This window comes from Dunckerocampus dactyliophorus, chromosome 7 (genome assembly GCF_027744805.1).
Source record: "Dunckerocampus dactyliophorus isolate RoL2022-P2 chromosome 7, RoL_Ddac_1.1, whole genome shotgun sequence".
Taxonomy (NCBI): domain Eukaryota; kingdom Metazoa; phylum Chordata; class Actinopteri; order Syngnathiformes; family Syngnathidae; genus Dunckerocampus; species Dunckerocampus dactyliophorus.
In genome coordinates, this window is record NC_072825.1 from 11,689,352 (window position 1) to 11,715,774 (window position 26,423).

General features: G+C 41.0%; 1 protein-coding gene across 1 annotated transcript in view; it reads right to left on the bottom strand.

The window, feature by feature from the left end:
* zfpm2a (zinc finger protein, FOG family member 2a) overlaps positions 1-26,423 on the bottom strand; it is a 144,617-nt gene that overhangs the window by 90,251 nt on the left and 27,943 nt on the right. The window contains exons 2-3 of the mRNA XM_054783273.1: positions 16,978-17,136; positions 9,002-9,103 (exon numbers count right to left, since the gene is read on the bottom strand). Coding sequence (XP_054639248.1) covers positions 9,002-9,103; positions 16,978-17,136 — 261 coding nt within the window. The remainder of the gene's footprint in view (positions 1-9,001; positions 9,104-16,977; positions 17,137-26,423) is intronic.

Genomic DNA, 26,423 nt, shown 5'->3' on the forward strand with positions numbered 1-26,423 from the left:
TAATATGCCAATAAAAATGGTATAATTGAATAGCACAACACTAGTGCAATCAGAGAAGGACATGCGATTTTTATGAACTTTTTATTATCATTATCATCCACAGTTATGTTGAATTTTAATTCACTTGACAAGCTGACTCCGTCCGTTCCATCCTTGTACAAAAAAAAAATGACCAGTATGTTTTGCTGTGCATCATCAGGCCTTCACAGCAAGGAGCATGAAAACACTAAACGTCAACAGACATGTGTCGGCACGTGTGTGAAATAGTACTCTCAGGGGGTTGAGGTTTTGAGATATTTTTCATTGCATGAGATTCCCTTTCCCTGCGATTGACTTGCAACGAGAGGAGGGTGTATTGTATCTCGCATCATGCTCAAAGTCAGCTGGGATTGGGTCCAGCTCACACGTGATCCTAATGAGGACAAGCGGTGCAGTAATCGTTTTATCGCATTTAATTGGTTCCAGATCCGACTATGACAAGTGAATTTCCGCAACGTAGGATTCCTTATTTATCAATATTTTCGTAGTTAGAGCATAGAAAACCCGTTTACAACCTTCCAAATACATTTTTTTAAATTATTAGAGATGAACTAACCCCCCCTCCATGGTCACCTTTACACTCACATTGGTCAATATAGCAGACATAATAAGAGCAAATAAGACCTAAATAAGGCTTGTGCTTGTGTGTGTTGTTATAAATGTGTCGGGGGTTCAGAGTTGAGTTTTAGCTTGGCGTGTGTTACAACGGTGCCACAACGGTAGCCCGTGTTTTTATTAGGTATTATTGTGCCTGTTGTAACATAACTTAAACAATGCAATAAAAGCCTGTTGTTCTGGTAATCAAGTCTGGTGCCTAGTGTATGCTTGAAAATGCTTAATTTAGGCCCAAAAAAAAGTAAAATTTGCTTCCATGTGCATATTTTTGACCACGTAATAAGCCGTATTCAACCACACAACAGGATGATTTATTAATTGATATATTTTTGAAAAACCGTGATAGAGTGAAGCCGCAAAATTCAAACAGCAATGTGGCAAAGGACGACTGTATGAAGAATGGATGGATGCATGTTCTGATCAAATATCAAAATATAACTGTAAGGATAAAAGTAAAATAGTGTTAATAACTTACTTTATTAAAGTATCTGAACCGTTGAGATGCAGATTTTTTTTTTCCCCCCAGAAAAAGACATGCAAATTAATGCGTTAAAAATAACTCCAAACCAAATTCACTCTTATACACTCTAGCCCAAAGAAATTAAAATTTCCACAAGCAAGTCATTTTCAGTTCAGCAATCTAGAGTTTACCCAGTCTTATTCCCCCAGCGCAGCTCACGTGAGAGTCTCCCTATTAATACAAAATACACACATCAAATATTCAACCAATTACAATGATACCTCTTAGAAAAACGTGTGCAGCCATGGTGCCTGCAAGGGTATGCATTGCAGAACAAACACATTCAAACAGCTAAAGAAAGATGCAATGGGTGACTGGCCCCCAGGGGCACAAACTGCACCACCAGCTGTGTTTTAAGTCAGCTTCATATTAAGTGACAAGTCTCATTTTCTCTTAGAATTCTTTGAATTTGCTTGCATGAAATCGCAGCAAAAAAAACAATGCATTGTAATCGCGGCCATAAATTCAGATCATAAGCAGGAAAATGGTATAGATTACATTTTTTTTTTTTTATTAAAAGCATTCTGACTGTGCCACATCCCACGCATCTGCACAAAACTAGGACTGAATGCGGTGACATCTTCCTTATATGATAAGAACACTGATTACAGTTTTGCCCTATTTTAGATTATATAACTAACAACCATGAAGTTCCTCCATAAAGCCTCTTAGTATGGCGGATCAGTGACTAAATTTGCATCAAGGCAATGCAGTACTGAAGTACAGTGATTTGTCTAATCTCTTGTTGCATATTTCATCATTATAATCACACATTGTGAATGTGTGTATTGTGTGGCGGCAGTGAGACGGTAGTTTCTCTCTCACACAGGTGATACCTACCGTCAACAACAAATGTATTTGATGGCAACTTTAAATCTTAAAACTTCATAGAGAAACTGACGATGGAATATCATTATCAGCATCAGTAATATGTGTCATTCATGTTTTGTGAGACTTGTCGAAAGATGTTTGAATAAACCCCTTTAGGTGCAAGATAAAGCCTTCTCTCTTCTCAGACAAAACTGCTGTGATGCACCTCCAAATTTCTTGATTACAAGAAGGCGGTGCTGCTGAAGTGGAGTGGGGTGGGGAGGTGGCATCGTGCAGAAAAAAGTTTCCAGTTTGCTGATATAACAGTCAAGTGTGTCTATAAGTCTACTTAAAAAGCTTAGGTATCAGTCGAGACAGCTGCAACACCCTCGTCTTACGATTCTGTCGAGACAGTACACTATCAAACCTTTCATACCACTCCCAAGCTACATTTCCGGTGACAAAAGCTTTGCGAAAGCCTCCTGAAGGATTCATCTATATCCTAATATTTCCAATCCAATTTAAGTGGAGCAGCCAGAGTGGTCTGTGCACTAGTTTACCAATCTTTGCTTTCTAAGACTCCGTGTGCTGAAGGCTTGAGGGGTTCAATCAATGGCTCTTTGATCTCGGCTGGAACCATAATTATTTAACATTGTTACAAGGATTTCTCTAATCCATCCTACCATTAAATCCCTTTTACACCCTCATCTTCAGCAGCCTAATCTGCATCTGGGTGCTCCATTTGTCTCTCTCCCCTCATTTTGGCGCACCCCTCCCTCCCTCGACTGCGCCCTGACTTTAGAAAAGAGTTGAGTTCCAAGTTGGAAAGTGTCTTGTTTACAATGACAGGACAGGATTGCCACTGCATGAGAATTGTAATGTTATTCAACTGTGTACTATACTGTGCACTGCGCCAGCTGCACTTGCATCTTTTTTTAAATGACACTGGAGGAGCTTGTTAATAATCTCTATGGACCTGGGACTACAGCCACCAAGAAAACCATAGGTAACCATAATGGATGGATAACCGTTATGGATTGAGATCCTGCAGTGCCCACAAGGTCCTGCTGTTCAAGAAGGCAAGTGTACATTTGCCAATGAACACCTGAATTAGTCAGAAAAGGTTTGGGAGAATGTGATGAGGTCAAATGAGACCAAAATTGTATCTCTTTAGCATCAAATTGACTCACGGTGTTTGGAAGCAAAGAAATGCTGACTATGACCCCAAGAACAACAGTTGTTCTTGGGATTCTATAAAGAGGAGTGGACCAACATCCCTCCTGAGATGCAGGTAACCCTCCGGGGTTACCTGCATCTCAGGAGGGACCAACTTCAAGAAACATCTCACCAACAAGGGTTTATCCACCAAGTTCTGCATAATAAATTGAATTACATCATATCAAGCAAAAATGTAATATGACATGGAGATTTATTTTAAAAATCATTACTACTTAATATCACTAGTTCATGACACACACTATGACAGCAAAATCAGCAGTAACTACAGTAACTTGCTGTGATGTTTTAGTGAGAGCTAAAAAAACCTTTTCGAATAGGAGTACAAAGCAAGATGTCAATAAAAAAGTGAACATACACTTCTGGACTGAGGGCATTTTAACGTCCATAATGTGCATAGTAAAGGTCCTCGATGCATGCAATTTGGGCATAACTCACAGAGTTGCAACACTTGTGACTAGACATGTGACTAGAACTATACATCCGTCCATTTTTTATGTTTTTCTTATCCTCATTACGGTCCCGGGGGTATGCTGGAGCCTATCCCACCTGACTTTGGGCGAAAGGCTACACCCTGGACTGGTTGCCAGCCAATTACAGACTGGAACGATAGAAAAACATGTAACACAAAACAACTACAGTCGTATGGTCTTACATAGAATCACGGTCAGTATATTGCAGTAAATTTAAATGAAGTTGGTAAAATTTCGCTACATGAATTGAGAGAATTCAAAGTAAATTTTACTATCCAATTGATGCACATAGGTTTCATCCATTGGTTTATTCTATGATCACTTTGGATCACAACAAGGTCCCACTCTTGTTGAGCAAATAGTTGTGTGTCTTTGTTTCACCATGACATAAATAGCTGCACAGGCAACCGCAAACATTTGTTGAGCCACCTGCCAAAGTATCGTGGCCATCTGGTCCTCCTGTTCTCCTATTATGACATATGTGCATTAAACCTGAAATGTTTCTGTAAAGGGGGGGAAATCTGGGGGAGGCGGTTTATGAATGGAGTTACAAGTGAGACTTTTTTTTGGAGTCAAGCTGGATTTTCAGTATGTGCATGTTTGATGTCTTTAAAGGGGAAGGAAGGGGATGGGTGACAATGGAGTTCTATTTTGGTGTGTGTGTGTGTTGTGTGTGTGAGACCGTCCGGTAGATTCCATTGGCTGACCCCTGGCCAATGGTCAACTGGCAGCAAGAGCTGAGCAAGGTGGTCCATGCTGGCCGCCAGGGACAGCCAAGTGAAAGGATTTGTCGACAAGGTGGCTACGTTGCTTCTGATCGTCCTTTCTGTTACATTTTGTTCCTGCTGCATCTTCTGCCTGACAACAAGACGTAATAGCTTGATAGTCAAAACATAGATTTTTCTTTCAAAGGCACTTTTAATACAAGAGTGTAATTATTCAGACTTATTTATCTCTAGAAGTGATATTTATGTTGCGATTCTGTGTGGAGCTGTCGATTGCTAGACCCCCGGGATGCAGACGCAGAGGCTACGTGCAAATAAAAGCCCTTTCTTAGGCAAGAGCAAGTGCAGGTACTCACACTTGTGCAGGCAAAAGGCAAACAAAAGATGGCGGAGAAAAAAGGTCTCAATGAAGCATAAAACTGGTTGGTACAAAAAACAGTAAGCAAAATATGACAGAATGTCTTGGTGACCGCGTGGAGGAGAACCAAACAACGGCAATGAACCAGCAAAGCCAGATTGACTCCGCTGGGCTGATAAAGCCACTGATTGTTAAAGGGATAGTTCAGATTTTTTTTACATGAAGTTGTATGACATCCTCATCAGCAGTGAACTACATCAACAGTGGCCTACCCCCCCACTTGGTCTGCGAGTCCAGTTCTGGTCGGATTTCCGTGACGAGGAACGTACTTCCGCTTAGTTGCAAAAGTAAAGTTGGTTGTCATTTAAGTAAAGAGTTCGGCATCTCAAAACAATATGCGTTCAATAGGGTAATACATTTACATCATAAAAATGCCTCCTCAAAAAAATCGGACCTCACAAATCGATCTATGTTATATTTGTATCCCGCTGTATCCCTACGCACTGTGGCCTCTCCATTCTTGTGTATGTGATGAAGACGCTCACGTCTTCCGCTGTGGAGCACACACGTAAACAAGATGGGCGCAGCGGTCCATCGTGGAAGAAGATGCGAGCGTCTACATCACATACACCAGTTACTTGATGTACTCACAGCTCCAGTTACTTGATGTTCCAGTTACTGTGGATGCCCTGTGGTTGCCCTGCCTGCCTCTATAATCCTGTTCAGAAGGAGCCAATCCTTTCTGAAGATCCTGCCCATTGTCAATGGCCAGCATTACAATGTCCACCTTCATCAACTCTGTAACATCCTCATGGTGCAGTGTCAAGTCAATGGCCAATCCACACTGTGGATTCTAGCCTTAAATGTGCTAGCATTGTCGCCATGTATGTCTTGGCTGAGGTCATTATATAGCTGCCCGACTCAAAAGCTATTGCCAGTTAGCCTTTATGAATTCAGTCTTTAGGTTAAGAATACAGTGAGCGCAAAATGTTAATTTAAAGACAAGAGACATACAGTATGCGTATGATGACTCAGAGCTACTGCGCTCTTAATAAACCATGGATTCCTATGACAATGTATCGTGGGTGTGGTTTACATGCTCAAGCACTTTGATAAGGCTGGTAACAAGTTCATTAGCAAAGTTCGCTAGTTAAAACATGCCATTTCCAATTAGCCTAGAGCAGAGCAAGTGGAGGGGAATGAGAAAGACCGAGTCAGATTCCTATCACTGCCAGTCCGTGAAAATGAAAAGAATAGCATGACACGCTATCTTCCAAATCAACCGCTGATTGCAAAAGTACCATGACGAGAAATGAACATGAGACAGGAGATCAGCGTGCAGATTTGCTTAAGGACATACTTGTAAAGACAAGGGGAGAGAAAGGGAGCTCGCTGGGTGTTCCACATCAGAGACTCGGCACTCTGAACAACAGAGACAGCTATCAGATTAATATTGAGTCATCGTGCATGCTTCTCTGCTGCTGCAGACTACGAGACAATCAGAGAACAAGGGCCAATCACGGACAGCCACTTGATATGTGCAAAGTGGAGATGAAATGCAGCGACTCAAAAAAGAAGAAATGTTCAATTACAGGATGTGGGTTGTAAAGGCTTTTGTTGTTACTCAGCAAAAGGGAAAGTGTACTGAGGTGTTTCAATAGAATCACCAAAGCAGGTGGACATGTTCCGAGTTAACCCACCTCATTAAAAGGCTTGTCTCTCTTTTTATGGAACGGCCATTACACAACCTATTCAGATGCACACGTGGAGTGATTAAAAATTATCTGTGGGTGATCATAATCAGACCTGCTTTAACTTAAGCCAAAGAATAACAAAGAACTTTTTGAATGTGGAACTATCTGAACATTTACAAAGAGATTAAAGGGTAGACAGTCGCAAACTAAATAAATTTACTTTTAATCGCTTTGAACAGGAAGTCATGTCTTTTCAAATACGTCCTATCTGATTGTCTGATTCGCCTCTTTATTCAAATTATAACATGCCCATCTGACTTTTGCAACACAATGGGAAAAATTAAAAAGGGAAATGACCTTTCATGGCAGCCATGATGGCAGAGTGAATGGCATTATTATGCTGCAAGATTAATTTCTGCCCACTCTGTGCTGCCTAATGAAAAAACAGAGGAAAGAGAGGATCACTCAGTATTATGGTGGCATACTGTATACTGTAGGGAAACACATATTCGAGGCGATATGTTGATTTCAAACAAGATTTTCTTTTCAAACCTTGCTCTCAAGATGCAGTCAGAGCACGCAGAATGTTGAAGCGCTCGATGTGGCCATTTTTTAGGATGTAATACAGCAGAGATTAGGACACTGTGTGGAAGAATGTTACTTGATAGCTCAGAACCACTCAGGCCGTGCTTCAGTAAAACATGAAATGGGCAACATGTCTCACATCACCTCCTCAGCAGTTCAACTATGTGCAGTGTATGCAAGAGTGTCTGCAGTCAAGCAGTGTTTTTCTGAGCCTGTAAATCTCATTCTGATGCTTAAGTAGTAGCAATAATTATAGTCATACATCTGACCGTGCTACATCCATTCCTCCTTTTCAAAGTCGTACTTTTAAGCTCAGCATTTCTCGGCCCAAACTGTCTTTTCACGGCATGTGATGCCTTCTTTTTGTCATGGCCCCCATAGTTCTGAGCTGACCCCCTCAGCCCTGTCTCCTGACTGATCACAGTGATGGTTTATTACTGTCATCCTAGCGCTCTTATCTTTAGCCAGCAATGCTCATTTCCTTCCCCAGATTTAAATGCAAATGTGAAATTTAATGATAAATGCATTATCTGATAGGTGCGATAACACTGATTCACTGTCAGTATAAAATACACACCCCGGGGGGCTTTGAGCGAGCAAGCACAACTTGCCCAAATCCACTTTTTTCTCTCTCGCTCTTTTTTCCCTCCCTCTCGTTTCGCAAATGCCTTTACCTGCAATAAATTCTTGAGGTCATTTTATACATTAAATGGAATCATGTTTTGAGAGTTCAGCAGTGTGCGTGCTGAGAGGTAATTGCCATGCAACTATCTTGTTCAATGTATTATCCATCAGTTTGATGAAGTCACCTTTAGTAGAATGGCATACACGAAAATGTATTTTTGGAATCTTTAAAAAAAGCAAAAACAATGTTGCTTTTCAAGAAAAGTACCGTAAATGCTAGTACACTGGGGCCCCGGTTTTCGCTATTAATCCCTTCCTAAAGTTCAGACAAAAACTGTAACGTACAAAAATCAAATCAATTTTTCATAAGAGAAACAATGTAATTCCAATGCATCCGTTCCAGACACCTAAAATATTAACACAAAAAAACACATTTTACACAGACTAATTATAATTGTACATGCTGGAAAGAATATGAATTACATATAAATGACGAATAAACTAGACAGAGAAGGGGCAGGGAGGGAGGAGCCATGCGGACACTGTTTCACTCTAGTTTGTTACAGTTACAGTAACTTTAAAGAGTTGATGGTGAGAGGTGTATACTTGCTCGCTTGAACTTTCTTGTAAACTTCAGCAGCAAGTACAATCATCATTACGCTCACTGGCCATGCTCACTTTCTGTAACGTGTCTCCTTTAAACCATCCCTCCACCACCTGCATTCAAAGGTTCCTACCTTTACATTCCAATCCTGCTGTAACAGATGCTACCTTCGTACTTTGCCACGTCTTTCTTGAATTCAATTGTGTTCTTACAAGCAGCCGGATTCAATAGAAAGCACAGATTCAACTAACACTCGGAAATACGTAGTGCTCTTGAGCGCCTCATTAGCGTAGAGCGCACTGTGCTTATTAGAGGAAGGAGGGAGACAGATATGAGATGTTCATCATTCCGTGTGCGCTTATGAACAACTGTGTCCATCCAATGTGTGGATGTTTGTTAGGCGGACTGTTTGGCTGCATGAAAATCGAGACGAAAAACGAATCATACAAAAACCAGGGCGTACAAAAACCAAGGTTCCGCTGTATATGTTGTAACTGAATTCTGTCTGTATAACTTATTTTATGACAGATTAAGCCACCATGCAATCAAAGACAATGCTTCATTACTTTGCAAACGTTCACTCTGTTCTAGTCCTAGTCTACTATTCTACTTAATGATGCTTAGTGTGATGTCCGTTGCACGTTATTTAATAACTTAAACCAATGGCCCTCAAAGGCTTTCTAGGAGCTTGCTGTGGGAGAATACTTTGCTTGCTTACTTGGACCATCCCATTCTTCTAACCCCGCTGCAGCATGCCTTGTCTTCTCAGCCTGGCCGTCCACCTCGGGCTCTCCTGTTTCTCGGTTGCCGTCCTCCTCTCCTGCAAGCCACAAAAGTCCAACAAAATCACACAAGTAATACAAATTGAGCACTATTTGTTACTTAATTGCAAAAAACCTTACATTTCAACACCATATCTTGTTGTGTGCGCTTGTCAGAAACTGTACAATGACACCCTCATATGAATCACAGTCACGTGTAGTATGTGACCAGGTCTTATGCACAGGGCATTGGCACATTAGTAGTGAGCTTGCCAGGTGCAGCTGCACACTTTTATGTGAAAGGATTTCCCATGAGTGCTTGCAGGAAGAGGAAGAAGCACCATAGAACAGGAAGGAAAGCAATGTGTGGGGGAGAGGTGGCTATTTATTACCGTTTGATCTACTTTGGAGTGAGAATGTGTGTTATATGATGTGGGGCTGATTTACAGTCTTTGGATTCAAACAAACCGTACTAAGGGATATTTGGGTATCTCGCTCCAGCATGTAAGTTCTTGTTAAAGGAAAGCTGCACTTTTTTGGGGAATTTTGCCCATCACCCACAATTCTTATGTGAAACATGACCACACATTTCTTTCCCTTTTCTGTGCATTCTAAAGAGAGAAAACAGTTAGCATAAGGGCTCTAATAATGCACTTCATGGGGCACAAAACCTCCAAAAAACCTCCTAAAAACCTGCAACATTTTATTGTTTTATATACATGCGCTGACCATGCACTAACAGATACATTCATGATAACATGCAATACTTGCAGTGTTTTGCCGTATTGTGACCATTTTAAACATTACTGGAACTTCTTTCCTGGGCGCACTGATTTCACATCTGGTACAACTGCTACTTCCGTCGACAACAGCAGCGTGTCAAGCGCGTGTCTGTTTGTTACTACTAATCATGGCAGACTTTGTGAGAGCCGCCGCCGACTACTTTTGGACAAATGAGGATCCAGTACCTTATCTTTTTTAGCCTGAATATAGTTTTATTTTTAGAAGCTGAGCCCGCAAGAAGAGAGAGTGAAACTTCGAAGGTAGCATATAGAGGGCAAGTCATTACACCGGCATGACTTGGAGGTATAAATGTGGCGCTTGTCAAGCCATGCCGACACAAATGGAGTGTGGCATACAGTGTTAGAAAAGGCTTTGTGTGAATGGCAAGGAGGACATTGCTCCAAGAGATTGCATCACAACGAACGATGAACTGTTAGCGCTAACAAACCCTGCAGTGATAGAAACGTTTTTTCACCTACCCAAAATAAACTGGAAAAGACGCCCCAGACCAGCTGGACCTGACCGACAAATGTCCATCGAGTAAGTCACCATGATACTGATTGTGATACAAGGAGCACATAGCACATGATATCACAACACGTCCATCTAGCCGTGTATAAACAAAACATGGAAAACATGGAATGTGGGCTAACACTTTACGGATAGTGCTACGTTAACAATGTTGTTGTAGCTTGGTTTATGTACAGGTCAGTTATGGATATAAACATTGTTAGCATTTCCTTAGCGCACACAGAAATGAGAAAGATGTATGGTCATGTTTCGCATAAGGATTTTGGATGATGGGCAAATTTTTTAAAAAGTGCAGTTTTCCTTTAAATAGGCTCCACCACCAAGTGTGCAACAGTGATACTGATGGGATTGCTTGGTGAGTAATCTTGCATGCACTTACTGGAAGTAAAAAATATTTGTATATTTAGTTAACTGCAGTAAGCACAGTTTCTACTCAAAGTTGACAGGTATTTAAATCAGGGCTTGGTAGGTGCCCCTATAGTGGGGTGTTTTAAATAAAAACCAATGTGTCGGGTGACACCTGCTAAGGGCATGAAAACATTTTAGTTGATATTATCTTCATCCTCATGATTCTGACTTACTAAACACACACAAGAGTCACAAGAAACACTTTGGAAAACAGCAGATGACGTGATGACGTCTATTAAGGGCCAATCAGCTTGTCTGACAGCCTCTGTCTGACATTTTTCAGAAGCGTGAAAACATTTATTTTGCCCTTTAATCTCATTTTTAACTTCCATTTAAATATACAAAAAATTTGATTTCCGCAATATAAACATGCTTTTGTTGGCACATCTGAGCCGCAACCGCAGCTGCTGCATGTCTCGTTAAAGAACACCAGTTGGTGCAGAAATTTTTGGATGGCTACATATGTTTTAGCTGATGTATGGGTTATGCAGTACATAATAAAAATCATACCATGTCACCCAATGGTAAGCAAATCATCAATTCATACATATTTTTACAGATCAAGTTATTTCCTTATAGGTTTCAAACTACATGTATATGTGTTACCAGAGTGTCACTGTCTATCCTCAGTAAAGTTAATCTTCACATCAAGCACACACTCAAGCTTGTTTAGATTTTTTTTGACATGGTTCAGTTCAAAGGAAGCACACACTGCCAAAGGGATGTCTGCTGTCGTCCTCCTACTTGAGGAGATGTTAAAGAGAAAAGTATTATTGGAAAGAAGTTTTAAGATATGTCCTACTTACACCACACGCGGTCATTACGACCCAGTTCTGTTTATGCGAGTGTCTACTTGGACAGACATTTCTCCCTCCATTTATACTATCAGAGAAGCCACTAAACTAGATTTTCCTCATTATTTATTGCCAGGCTGTATGCTAAAGAGTTTCTTCAGCATACTACAAGTATTACCTCCTATTATGATGGTGATCACAAAAGCCCCTATCAACAGTTCCTTCCAATGGAGCGGAGTTAAAAAAAAAAAAAAAGCCAGCGAGATAACATTAAAGGCACTACCTTGATCTCAGGCGAACATGCTAAGCTCTGTAACGGAACATATTGGAAGTGTTTAATTACAGCCCGGGAAACGAAGCTACATGATGATTCCTTAATTAAGGAGTGATTAAGGATTTTCTGCCTTCTATCTAACACAGTTTGCAATGCATTTTAAACGCAAGCATCCAGGCAGCTTCACAGGGAACAATGTCACAGGGCTTTGATGAAGTTCCCTGCACAAATGTCATGAAGAAAAAGCACGGCAGAGGGAGGAAGTGCTGTGGCAGCATTCCTTTGCTTATAGCACAGCAGCCGAGAACAGGAAAAACTATCATTTTATGGTATTGTAACCTGTCATGTATAGAAAGAGATTCATCGAGGTGCTCCATTTTAATCACAGAAGTCTACATTAAATAATAAAGACAATGTCCTGTGTCCTTATTCTGACCAAAACCCTCTGAAGCCTTATCAAGGGAAACAGATTGACATAGATCATCCTCTACATATCACATTTTACATTTTGCATCAGTTCCTTTCCCTGCAGACTCAAACGGCGATACTTAAGGTTGAGCGAGACGGGGCTAACCAGAACAGAGGGGATGGGGAGCGAGGTGGCCTGCTGAGTGCAGGGTTGGCGGGCATGCATGAGGAGCCAGTGAGCTGTTCAAATCACCCTATCGCTGCTTTATCAAAGGACAGCTCTCGAGCCAAATCACAGTCGCACACAGCGTGACACACATTCAGGTCAATAAGCTTATAGGCAATTTACACAAACAATTCCTCGAGCAAGGTAGCAACAAAGTCATATTGGCTTTTTCTCTCCCTTTTAGCATTGTCTCAGCTAAGGAAGCCCTTGAAAATGTCAATCCCATGTGTGCGAGCTGAAGGACCTCAGAGCGCTCTAATCCTGACCACTGAGGCGAAAGAAAGGGCACAATTTCAGCAATATTGAATATACGATTTTTAAGTCTTCATACATGATGGTCCCTCATTATATGTTAGTGAATTCAAGTTTTCATACTTTAACCCAGTGACAGGTTTTTCAGGCCTCCCCAAGAGTTGGAGCAAAGTAATAATTCAGAATGCAATGAATGAATAAATTAATTTTAAGGGGAAATACCTCCCATCCACGCAGAAGTGGTAGTCAGATGATAATGCATTTATTTGCTGACTGATACTATGCAGCAACAGATTACATTTCCTCATAGCCAACATTTTTCTCCAAAGTCAAGCTTGGTTGACTTCTCTACTATCAGAAAAACATGTTGAAACTGCATTCAATTTGTGGCAGTAAAATGCCCTATCACTGTCTCGTTAAACGCCAATAAATTCCCATCATTACAGAATCTGGCAGTTTTCCTCCTTTTCTGCAGCCTCTGTCTTTATCTCGCTCTGCCTCAGTCCCAGAGCATGTAGATCTGGCCCAGTTAGATTGTCATACTTAACAAACATTAATGATTAATTTCCTCCACTGAGTCAAATGGGGCTAAAGGGATGACTCGATTCATCTTATCGCACCACAAATTAGCATTTCCCCATATTCTCCAGCTTCAGCTATGCATTCAAATTCCACATTGGCCATTCTGGGCACTAGCAGCACTGGCGAAAGAGCCAAGGAGATGCTCCTGGTGCATTGCTGGAGAATGTGATTACTTCCGTGTAACATAAAAGGTGTCACCTTTGATTCTGCCACTTTGTTATTGCTAGGAGTGTCCGATAATATCTGTCAACCAATATTGGCATAAAAATGTGATATCAGATCACATCTGTGTTGTTTTTTTTTTTCTGTCAATATCAATATCGGTGCCCGAATGAGACCTCATCAAACTGCACTGTGCTTTACAGAGCAACAAAGCTTGTGAGCTCACAATATAAATTTTGCCTTCAGATTGTGAATATGCAATTTGCAATGACTGTAAAGCGCAATTTATGCGAGCGGGGAGTAAAGCGTCTTCCTTCAATCCACCTAATCTAATATCACACCTCATGAAGAATCACTCGGAGTCACAGACAGTGCAACACAACAAAATAATAAGAAACAAGCAGTGGTACTAAAAAACAATACCCAGCTATCCATCCAGCTTGTCCTTACTAGGGTTGCGGGGGTATGCTGGAGCCAATCCCAGCTGATTTTGGGCGAGAGGCAGGGCACGTATGGACAAACAACTATTCACACTCACATTCATACCTATGGACACTTTAGAGTCTCCAATTAACATGCATATTTTTGGAGTGTGGCACTTTTCTATTACTTGCTTTGCACATTGCAGTATTTGCCTTATTTTACACAAACGGTGTTTATTTGTGAAATGCATTCCGTGGCATCACAGTAAAATAAGCACAGCGTGTTCATTATATCACACAGAGCTGCTGCCAAAATCTGTATCGGTTGATACCGGTGCTGGACAATATGGGTATATTCGCAGTGGTTCTCAATTATTTTCTGTTATGCACCCCCTTGGGGGAAGAAATTTTGTCACGCCTCCCCACCCTACTTTGAAATACTATTGCAAACCTGTAGTTTTTCTTTATGTATTTATCTGTACAAACCAATGTTGGAGTAGGATCATCATTCACACATGAATAAAGACACTAACAGACCTGCCAAGTTTAGTAAACTGTAGTATCTTGTATGGTCCCCACTGCCTATCACTCGGTGATGCACAAGTCAACGAATATGTGACATACGAATTGTCATGTTATCAGGCAGCACTTGGAAGGCACAGCTTGTGACAATGGCCTGTGTTGAATCTCAAAAATAGATGACATGAAAAAAGGGGGCAAAACAGAGAGGGCATATTCTTTCATATAATTACAACGCCAGGTGTGTCAATATGGAAATGCATCTGTGGGTTCTTCACGGGTAGGGTTCAATAAACATGATGTAAGATTTTGGCTCAGTACCTAAGAAATGCGAGGTTGTGTCTTCAGCTTGGTGATAAAGATTATATTATCCCGAAACATGACTTGCAGTACAGAGGTAGTTTGATTTGTGTTTATTGGTGGTTTTAAGGCTATTAGGCTAGCCAGTCACAGCCGCAACACCATTAACTAAACCAGTTCTGAAGTCAACCACCACCCCATTCAGAGGTCTACAATCCTCACACCAAGACGGGACATGAAGGTGCTCCCTACACTTATCTAGGCAGTCTCTTTTCTGCAAGGGTAAGGCAAATGGCTGAGCCTTGGTGGCATTCAACTTCTTGACCTTTGCGCCTTTAAGCAGCTTTACTACTTCACCGCACTCTGATCAAAGTTAATAAGTGCTTCATATGTTAATGAAAATTGGTACTGTTCTTTGTGTTCCAACAGCTTTTTAATACCTATTATAGACTGAAACTTTTAATGGAGGTTTTAGGTCCCCCTGACAAGCCCATTTCAGAGAGTGACTACACAGATACAAGGCTAAGCTAAGACCAGAGAGCCGCTGCTCAGTGGAGGAACCTTACACGGGAGACCTTATTCTCCGGAAAGCAGCACAAGATAAAGGCCATGGGATGAGTGGCTGCTTTAAAACCCACGTTCAAGTCCGCACAAGGCTAATTACAGCACGCCATCGAATTTGAGAGGGTTTAGTTAATCAAGGGGTCCCTTTTCCTTTTCCTCTTATAGTCGAGGAATAACACACTTAAACCATTTAATGCTGCCTGGATTGCATTTTTCTTAATTCACAGCAGTTTCACAAGTGGGGCAAATTTAAGCCACGCTGACATTAGGTTTAAATAGATCTTATTGTGAAAGGGATCATGGGGGAAATGGCTACACCTGATGATGGCGTAAAACTTGCCATGATGGAAAAATGAATGTGGATAAAACATCATTTGGGTCTTAGAGGCAAAGGAGACTTAGCCGCTGTAAGTGTAGATAGAGAAGTAATACAAAAATCTGACATGTCGAGCCTGTGTATGACAAGGAGCAGATTAATAATTTCAGCATTTGACATGACGCTTTTTACTGTTAACTTTCTTCACAAACACCGGGACTGAAAAGGAGATTTGAGGCCAAGTTCCTCACACGGGTTTACCCAAAACAAAGAGAATATCAAGTGGCTTTGAAGATTTTCAGAAGTTGTATTTCTTCCTTCTTGCAGCGGCAGCAGAAGCCTCCAATGTGTTCTGCACCATCTATATCATAGCTACCGGGCAATTACAAACCTATACACTCCACTTTGAAGTTTAAGGACACATCACGTCAGAGACAAAAGGCTAAAAACAGACGCAGTGTTGCTGGTAATTGCAATTTCTAAACAAATGTGCCGTTCAACTTTTCCCAGAGAACAAAAGGAAGACATTGATACAATTACTGGGGCATAGCCTACCTGAAACATGAAAGATTAATTCTGCGTCTCTAATGTAATCCCACAAGGCACATCAGTTTAGAAGTGTGAAAAAATTATTCTAAACAATTTTCCCTTTGAAAGGAGAAAGAAGGCACGCATTCAAAGAATTGGTGCTTCATTAAAAAGTCAAATATATGGCATCCGTGAGGGGGACACCTGGGGTAGCGAAGACATGCAAACCGGGGGTTAGAGGAGGTGAGGGTTGGAGGGGGGTGGAGGTGGGACAACTCTGTCATCTTCACACTGTAACCTGGAGCAGACCACAAATTAAGTCCTGTGATGGCAAGGTGTGACCAAAATGAAACAAACGCACAAAGAAGAAATCTAATTGAATTGCAGTTCAAAGAAGGCTGGGGCCTGTCTGGCGAAGCTATGCTGGACCTCCAAGCAGTAGCAGGTGCTGCTTAGTGTAGTCACGATGCTTTAGCACAACCTCAAAGGCAACCACCGCGCTCTCCAGTGCATTGGTTCACCATAGCACACATTCACAGCACTATCACAGTAAGCGAGCCAATGTTGCCAATGCCATCTCTCAGATCAAACCACTGCTCTTAGGTGGGTTGCGGGAATAAAAATCAAAATGGATAGTTTCTACTGTAGGCAGTGATGTTGGAGAAGTTATGATATTGATGCCAGGTTTGATTTGAACAGGACTTTTGTTAAAAGCCTTTGGCAGTAGTTAGATTCATTTTTGATGCCTTGACACCAGGGTTCCCCAACATATTGTCAGGTATTAGGCATCAAAAAGAGCCTTGCACACGCCATGTGGAAATCACGTTTTTTCTTTCTTCTTTCAAATATGTAAATGATCCTCACCTTTGCTGCAGAAGTACTCCATGTCCCCACAGTTCATGTTCTCAGTCTCAAACTCGGCAGAGAAGTTCTCTTCCACCGAGAACTCATCTTTGGCCAGAAGCTCGTTCTCCTCAGAGATACACTCCTCCTCCTCTTCCTCCAGGCCATCCTCCAGAGGACCTGAGGGAACACACACACACACACACACACACACACACACACAAATACACACACACGCATGCCGATGTTAAGCAGTTTCATCAGATCCTTGAGGCTTTCAAAAAGTAAGTTTGTCTCCTTGTTGCTTTTTCTTAGCTAATACAAATGCAGATTTTAGTCTGTTCAGTCTTGTGTTGGACTGTCAACACAGTTTTGCAAAGGATTTCTCTCCCTCATTGCCAAAGCGAAGCTGAAATGCTGCCAAGGTGAGCGGTAATATTAATTAGAGCCCATGAAAAACAAAACCTCACATAGAGGAAGAAAAAGTTTCTTTTTGTACAAGCATCAGCAGGGGAACAGGAGTGAAAATACTTTTATTAATTTGTTAGTCTTATCACAAGGTACGATGTACAATTTTCCATTTACATTCCATGCCTCAAGGTAATACACTAGTGCAATCTTAAAGGAGACACTTTTCCGTGTGATTAATTTTTTTCTCCCCTCTGTGCATTATTACTTCTTTAAATCTAAATGATTTCAGAGTTTGGCTTGTAGCTGTACATCTCCTTTGGAATTTGTATATTACCATTTTTTGCTTGAAATCAAGGGCATTGATGGAATTACTCTTTTGCTACCTCAATTGTATTAACGGTAAAAAAAAAAAAAAAACATTTCACCCAGCCTTTGAATGTTATTAAGGTAATGTGCATGTCACACACTATTCTCCTTCACACCACAACATATCCCCAGTGTTTGCACGCCGATTGCACAGTGACTGAAAAGTTTGAAAGAATACTGTTCAAGCAAGAGAGCTGCTTTTTTCCCCCCAAAAAATCCTTCTTGCTGAGGATGAATAATCATTTCAAAAGTGTTGTCATCGCCGCCTGCAACATTTGGGTGCTGTATCAGTTTCTCCTTGTCACGTATGAGCTGTGTTGCACACACTTGTGCATCATTCTGAAGCTCAAACAGCGCTGATATGCTCTCAGCACCTTTTAATATGTTTTTTTCTATTGTAGTGGAAGTGATGCTTAAAACTAAAGTCAGCTTTAATAAAGCAGGGCAGTGTGCATCTTATATTTCTCTCACTCATACGAGACTCCTCTGATGCGCATAAAGTGATTGTTCTTTTCATTAGTCCTATAAATTACTCCTTTGAAGGGGTCCACATCTGCAGGAGCCCTGGACATGAGAAGCACACAGATCTCTACCAGCCATTGCAGAAGGAAGGGTGTTGAAATTAGGATTCAGTTTTATGATCTTATCTGATGCCTTCTGCTGAGGAGTGAAGTGAGCCGTGACACAACTCTATGAGTCCAGCATCGCTTAAGATGATACAGAGAGATAAACAAGGCAGTATCAAGGGGAGATTGTATGACTGGCGTTAAAAGCTGCCACCAAGGCAATTGGAGACAGAACGGTCCGAGAAAGCGGGAAAAGATATTTCTAGAAACAAAAGTGGAACTCTAAGATAGACTAAATATCTGAAATCTATGTCAAAAGTGCTTAGTTTTTCTTACAGATACTTTGTCATACCAATTTGATTATCTTCACTTCTAATCTGAGATATATTACTAAAAACAAGCAAAATAAATCAGCATTATTTTACAACAATAAGCACTTTTGACCTTCATTTCAGACATTTAATCTTGCTGAGACTTTTTGTAGTGTAAACAACTATTCTTCCTCAGTTGGGTGCAAATACAGCGGCACTGTTGCATACCTTAGAAAATGGAGCCACAGTGTTGTGTGATGATAAGGCTAAAGGGAGATTAAAGATAAACTTTGTGGTCAATAAGACACAAAGATTAGGTAGATAAAATGACATAGAATTGCAGTTTAAAAGACTCAGAATAAGGGCATCTCACTTCCCCCTAACAGATAAGAACTAAATGGAGCATTTTCAGACTGATAGAGATACTGGAGGCCTATCTGAATATGAAAAAATGAAATACTCCACTCAGTCAGCGTCATTAAAGGGGCCAGATGGCGACTCCTTGCATATTGCGTAGATTAGTAAAGTTTGTTCACATTCTCACATGTTTAGTTTATTATATAGTATTCATTGCATGGAGGGACCTGAAATTATTTCAGAGACAGCAATGATAAGAATAATGACTTTCTAAACGACTAGCACCACACTCCTAACTCATTTTCTGATAGTGGCGTCCGTGCTATATTTAGTTGTGTACTGTTTAAAATCCTGTCACATTCAGTGTGTGACCCATGCTTGTTGGTGCATTTCTATAGGCTCTGCAGACCAACTGGGGCAGAGGAAAGTCTGCTGCTTCACCCTCCTATCAAGACTCCACTGGAGTTCAGATGGCCAATGACACCACAGAGAGCTTCCGCTTTTCATTTCACCTAAAAAAAGAAAAAAATCCCTTGTGACCGATGATGGGATTATAACTCCCCAAATCATGTCGATTTAGGCGTTCTCAAAACTCAAGCAGACAAAATAACAGTCCATGGTCAGTCCATACCCAGATGCCTAAACTGACCCAGATGCTAGTAATGTAAGCATCAGTTGCATTTACATAGTCTTATTTTAACCTGCACAGCTTTCTGGCATCTTTCGAGGTCATTTTGTTCATATTTTTTACAGGAAAGAGACCAATCATGTGCTTTGTAACTCCTCCCATCTGAGCTGACTCAAACATTACATTGTCAAATTGTTTAATCAGAGCAACTTTGCCAGTGACGCGAGTGGGTGTGGGAGAGGCAGGCAACTGGTGAGTACAGCAACAGAAGTCTAGGGAAGGCTTAGAGGGTTGAAACTGTTCCGTTGTTAACATCAGCTAAAATTGTTTATATCCATCCATCCACAGTTTCTTCTGCTTACCCTGTTCAGGGTCGCAGGGAGCTGGAGCCTTTTCCAGACTAACAAAAAGGCAGACTACACCCTGGACTGGTCAGTCAATCACAGTGCACATACAGTATAGTCAGACAAGCATTCAAACTCACATTCACATAACCACTGAGTGAGAACTGAACACACACTGCCTGCACAAGAAAGATCCACAAACTGGTGTCAAAACTGCTCACACACAATAATCTTTCTTTATGTTTTGTTCATATGTATTTAGTTATTTATTTGTTTTCCACAACACTTTGATTTTGTTTTCAAGTGCAAACATCTGTACTTGATTTCTGGAAATGTTACATTTCATAATGGGCGGCTCTTGACATTAGGACTCATACATACATCATTATTAAGAGTATTATTAATAAAAAAAAACACACACAAAAGCCCCAGTTACTCTACTTTCAGCTCTCTAAGATGAACTACGAGGTAACCTTTCTGAAGAACCCAATGTCTGAATCTCTCCTCTGTCAGGGTCAATGTTTGGATCTGTTTTTTCGCACACTCCACCCTGAACTGTATCATCCACATTCATCAAGCTCTTCCTCTGCCCCCGACTACTTCTGAGGGGGAAATATCAGCCCTGTTCAAACAGTCATGCAGTGGGAGCAGCAGCCAGGAGCAGCCAATGTTAATAGAGACATTGGTTGCTGAATGCAGGCTTGATCACAGTGGCTCTTTTGTTCATGGCATGGCCTCTGTCTGATAAGGATCGGCCATGCAGAGTGGAGCTCCGGAGAGGGTTATGCTAATGCTCACACTGAGTTTATAAAATGGGGTGATACTCACAGACCACATGATGGACAGAGGATTAATGAGTCACAGAGGAAGGGGAGCCACGAGAAGAAGACTGCAGACTGAGGTGGTGGAATGAGCAGGGTAACTAAAAAAAAAAAACAGCAAAGGGGAAAAAAAACATACAGTAGGTTCCCCACTTTTTGTGAGAGGTAAATTCCACGCCTACACACAAATGGCTAAAATCCTTGAGTAATTGATACATTTATAACATGTCTATTTGTAACACAAAGCTAACAAGGCACTGGCCCCTCCCAGCTTGCTGTCGGAGAAGGCGTAACATAATCCACACTGCTTGCATATATTCACTTGTTTTCACCTTTGCTGCACGTTTTGAGGATGAATTGTTTCACTAAGTTAACTAAGTTAAGTTTAACTTTTGCATCTCACATTATCTGTGATGCCTTCAAGGGTCACCAAACAAGTGGAAATTCTCAATTCTTGACGCAAAAAAGTAAAGCATAAAGAAAAAAAAATGGTGACTTTTTTGAACAATGATGCATTTATGCTGTACACCCGTGTTAGCACATATTTATAATTTTTTCCTACTTAGAGGGAATGAGATGTGTTTTCAGCTGAGAAAATGGCCACGTTACGAAGAAAAATAAAAAAAATATATAAATTTTTTTTACTACATTTTTTTTGACAGCCATTTGCAGGGTCGTGAATGCTGACTTGCAGAAATCCACTGTATATGCCAACTTTGACAACAACCACATTTTTAAAAAAGAAGCCTGCAAAACAAGTTAATGTGTCTGAGCTTGGATACTACAGTATATGATTGACTGCTAACTTCATGGCATGCTTTTACACCCGGCTTCAGTGTGAGCAGCTTTTGGCCGGGCCGTGATAGCGATACCTAACATTATCAGCAGGCTCCACAGTGTGATATGTGGATCACAAACCCAACCCCCTCTATAGCACCCTAATTAGAGGTGAGGTAATTGAATCTGACAGAACAAAGCAGCAGATCTCTATAAGCATGGAAATCATTTTTGCTCCCACCTATACAGTTTTTCATCCAAAAGGTCCATTGAAAATGTGTCCAAGCTGGCCTGGGGATAAAACGTAGCACCTGAGACTAAACATGAATGCATAATGCAGCCCGAAAATCCAACAGAGCCACACTGCTCAACCCCTGCCAGCACCGCTCCCTGTGAGTGGCCCTTTGTGCCAGCACTGATACCGGGCTTCTTCAAATCCAGAGCAACACAGGCAAACTCTGTGGGACTCTCTAAACTTGTGAGGCGGAAGAAATATAAAATCTTGAAATGTGCGAAGTTGTATGTTCACTACGAGTCAGGTAAGCTTTACAATATATTCAGTATGTTTACCCCCACAGCAGCAGAATGGGGATTATTCTACTATCTAAAAAGGTTAAAAGTGTGAAAATAAAATAAAGCTATTTTGTCTCATCGTACATGAGAAGTGTAAGCAAGAGAGTGAAGGAGCAGAAAAGCGGAAAGAGACTTGGGGCCATATTCTCTGCTCAGCTATAATGACCTTTGGGAAGTAGAGGGCTCCCTCAGCCTTAGAGGAGACTTAGTGTATATGTTACAGGGCTCAAGCCTCTAATTTAATCCTTGATCACTGTAATGAAATAGATATCATTTATGCTGCTCTTAATAGCTTAATATGCTACAGGAATCCCCAGAGGAATTGTTCATTTCATTCCATTCCATTCCATTTTCTCCCCATATGCCATATATCTTTTACATAAAAGATTTACATAAAAGAAGTTGTGCACTCTGATCAATATACATGTGGAGTGAATGCTAAGTAAAACACTTAAATACTGTTTTTGAATGTAAATGTGTTTGTGCTGGGATGACATGGTCTCAAAGCTGCAGTCTGTGGCCGTGAAGAAGCAATGGCATTGTTTGACTTGTTTTTTCTGGTTGCAAAGCAATGTAATTGTCATGATTATAAATGGTCGCCTTCCTAAATTTGTGCACTTACAATCAACAGCCAACAAACTGCTTGAAAACTCAGCCGCAAGGATACTCGCCCAGATATTGCAACAAAAAAGACGGAGGGCGGATGGATGGGGCGGGGGGACAGATAAATGTATTACCATTCTTGGAAAACAAGAATGTTAATACATGGTTAGTGTGCAATTGGGGCCCGTAACCAACTGTTGTATTTTTGCTTGGTTTGTTTACGCTGCCATCTTGGATCACACCCCAAGACAAGATCTTGCGATACTTAGTTCACCCTAAGCTACGACAGCCTCTAAGGCACATACAGCACATACTTTATAATGCAATGAAGCGTCCAAAACAATAGACCCTTGTGTTGATGACTACTGCCAGTGCATCGTTTCAGTGAGTGCAACAAACTCTAAATAGGCCGCTATGAGTCCAAAGGAGGCTGCGAGTGACGGCCACATTCCAAAGAGAGTGAATACCACGATTGGATTCAAGTAAGAAGAATAACTTTGCCTTCGTCAACAATAAGTACCACCATGAAGAGTAACAACGCAATCAAGTGAGCTAATGTTGCGAACGGAGTAACAGTGTTAACAAAACAGAGACCACAAACCATGGAAGGTGCTCAGAAGCTATTGCTGTTGTGGATCAACAGCTAGCCGGCTGTGATGTTAAATGTCATGCTTCTTGCATTGCTTTTTAATGTACAACAATGCATTTCAAAAAGCCTTTTACTGCCCATGAGTACAATCATAGTCAAAAAAGGGATTGCCCTCGAGGTAAACGAGGTAAAACGAGGTAAAAGTGATGTTAAATGTTCAGTTGTCCATTCATTTGTGATTTGTAATTATGTTTGCATCATTTTGTGCTTGTAAAACTATAACTATTGTCTACAAAATGCGTTTTGTGTTCAAATTTGTGGGTGTCTGGAAAGGATTAATTGGATTTGCATTACTTTCTCTGGGAAAATTTGCTTTGGTTAGAGTCTGTTTTGGTTTGAGTCGGACCTTCTGGAACGGATTAATGACACAAACCAATGCACCACTGTAGTTGATTCGGTTGTAAATTACCTCATTTTTGCCTCATTTCAGTACCACTAGATGAATTGTAACTATTAATTTAGCACCAAAATGAGGCAACAATATCTATTTAGTTTTTCGGTATGTCGGCACTGGTGCCATTACGGAGTTTCGGTACGCATGCCTACCCACCACTGGACCCTGTCGTGTTTTCAGAGTTGACTTAGGTTGACTGTTGTTGCGCCCAGTGCAGTCTGTTGAAGGGGAATAACATGAGCTTGCTTCTTTATCCAATGAATTGCAATAACACTGTTTTGAAAACATGCTGGCATTTGACTACGCCATTAAAATGCTGGAGGCACCTCTGAGCATGCCCGAGGGCTTTAGCAGATGCCAGGCAGTTTCTCTGTGGAGTTAGCTGGGTCCTGCTTCACTCTCCTGCCTCTACTTGTCTTTCCAGAATTTACACACAAACGTCCAAGTGGACCTGGTACATCATTTGCACCCTTAAAGGAAAACTGCACTTTTTCTGGAATTTCACAGTCCTTATGAATCACCCACAATGCCTATGTCAGACAAGTGCACACGCATTTCCCTTTTCTGTGCGTTCTTGATAGTTGCCTTGGATATACAGTAGACGCCTCTAGAACGTAAATAATCCGTTCCGAGAACCTTTATGTTATAGGGTTTTTATGTTATACGAAGCGTAAAAATACATGTAAATAGCCTAATCCGTTCCAAGATCTTCCCAAACTCACCACCTTTGGCCCTTCAAAATATTCAAAGTCCACCAAATATGGTGGGAAAATATAAGAAAACGTTAGCATAAACATAGTAGAGTAACATTCCAATATAAAATAAGGTAATAAATACGATTACTGTAAATGAATAAAACTGAAAAACAAAAACAATCCTACCGTTCACGAGATGTCTTGATCAGGAGCGCAAGTGGAGGCAGGAAGGAGGAGGAGGACTAGCCTGAGTCGAAACGTGACTCAAAGAGTCTAAGAGTCAGCTGGTCTCACAGACAAACGCACACGCACTACACGATAATGCTGTGTGCAAAATTTTAATTTGTAACTTAACCTAATTGTTTAAGTTAGTTTCAGGGGGACTACGAAGAGGAAGGAGTTTGAAGGGAGAAGCCTGTCTCTCACACAAATTCACGTACGTGCTGTATAACTCAGCCAATGAGATGAGAGCGTAGGCGGTTCCCCGATAATCAGCCAATGAGAGCGTAGGCAGTGCCCCGAAAATCAGCTAATGAGAACGTCAGAAGGCGTCACCAAGTGTTAGTCTGAACTTGCACCGACTTGAGGCATTAATAAAGTTGATTGAAAAAAAAAAAGACTTGCACTGACTTGATGCTTTATGTTATATGGAATTTCTTCTGTAATACGAAGCAAAAACTTTACATAAATTCTTTATGTTCAGTGGAATTTACGTAAAAGGGGGTTTATGTTATGCGAGGTACTACTGTAATTGGGATTCACCTATTCCACTTATAAAGCCCTCTAAAAAACATCCAAAACACTCCATTTACATGCCCTGACCTGCATATTAACCAAGCTATAGTGACATTGTTATTGTGTGTTAGTGCTAACAAAGAGGAACTACTTTTCCGGTGTAATGACAGGGCTAGATCAATGTGTGTATAGCACTATGTGCTCCATGAATCAGTATGATGGCGATTTACTCGATGAACACTTGTCCGTCTGGTGGAGCGTCTTTCCCAACTGATTTTGGGTAAGTGGAAAAAAGCTTCTACCACTGCAGGGTTTGTTAGCGCTAACAATTCTTTGTTATGATTCAGTCTCTTGGAGCAGTGTCCTCTTCGCCAGAGACACAAACTTGATTTCTGTTGGCATGCCTTGGCAAGCTCCACATTTACACCATCAAGTTATGCCAGCCCTGACTCTCTTGGCCCCCATCTCCTCCGATGTTTCACCCTCTCTTCTTGCCCGCTCAGCTTCTAAAACCTGTAGCTCAACCTCCGTCTATTAAAGCTCAAAAAGATAAGGTTTTGGATTCTCATTTGTCCCAAAGTAGTAGTCGTCGTCGTCTGCTCTCATGAAGTCTGCCATAGCAAACACAGAACGTGCTCTCTGTGCTGTTGTTTTTGACAGAAGTAACTTTAGTGTGCTCTGTGAAATCAAGCACCCAGGAAAGCAGTTCCAGTAAAACCAAATACTGTAAATGATACTTTAAGTTACATGTAATAATGAATGTGCCTGTTACTACAGCATGTATATGAAATGATGTTGGAGATTTTTGGAGTTTAGGCAAATCCCTATTACATTCATTTTTAGTGAAAAACTGCCAGCATGGTGACTATCTAGAACGCACAGAAAAGGGAAAGACATGTGTTCATGTCTCTCATAAGGATTGTGGATGATGGACAAAAAACTGCAGTTTTCCTTTAAAGTCACACAGTGTTATGCCTTTGTTAATTTCTCATTTGAAAGGTGAAATTTCCCTTTGCAGAGGGAACACATTAAAATACTTTTTAAGCACGTTAGCCTTCTTGGTGCTCTTCCGGTTTGCCATGATTCTGGCTGGATGATTTATTGCGATCATTCTGGTTCTTGCATTAAAATAAAACCATTTCCATGTACACCAAACGTGACAGCAGAAACAAAGCAGGTAAAGGAGGTTTGGCTTTAATTACTGCTTTTTAAGCAAGTTTTTCACACAAACATTCAC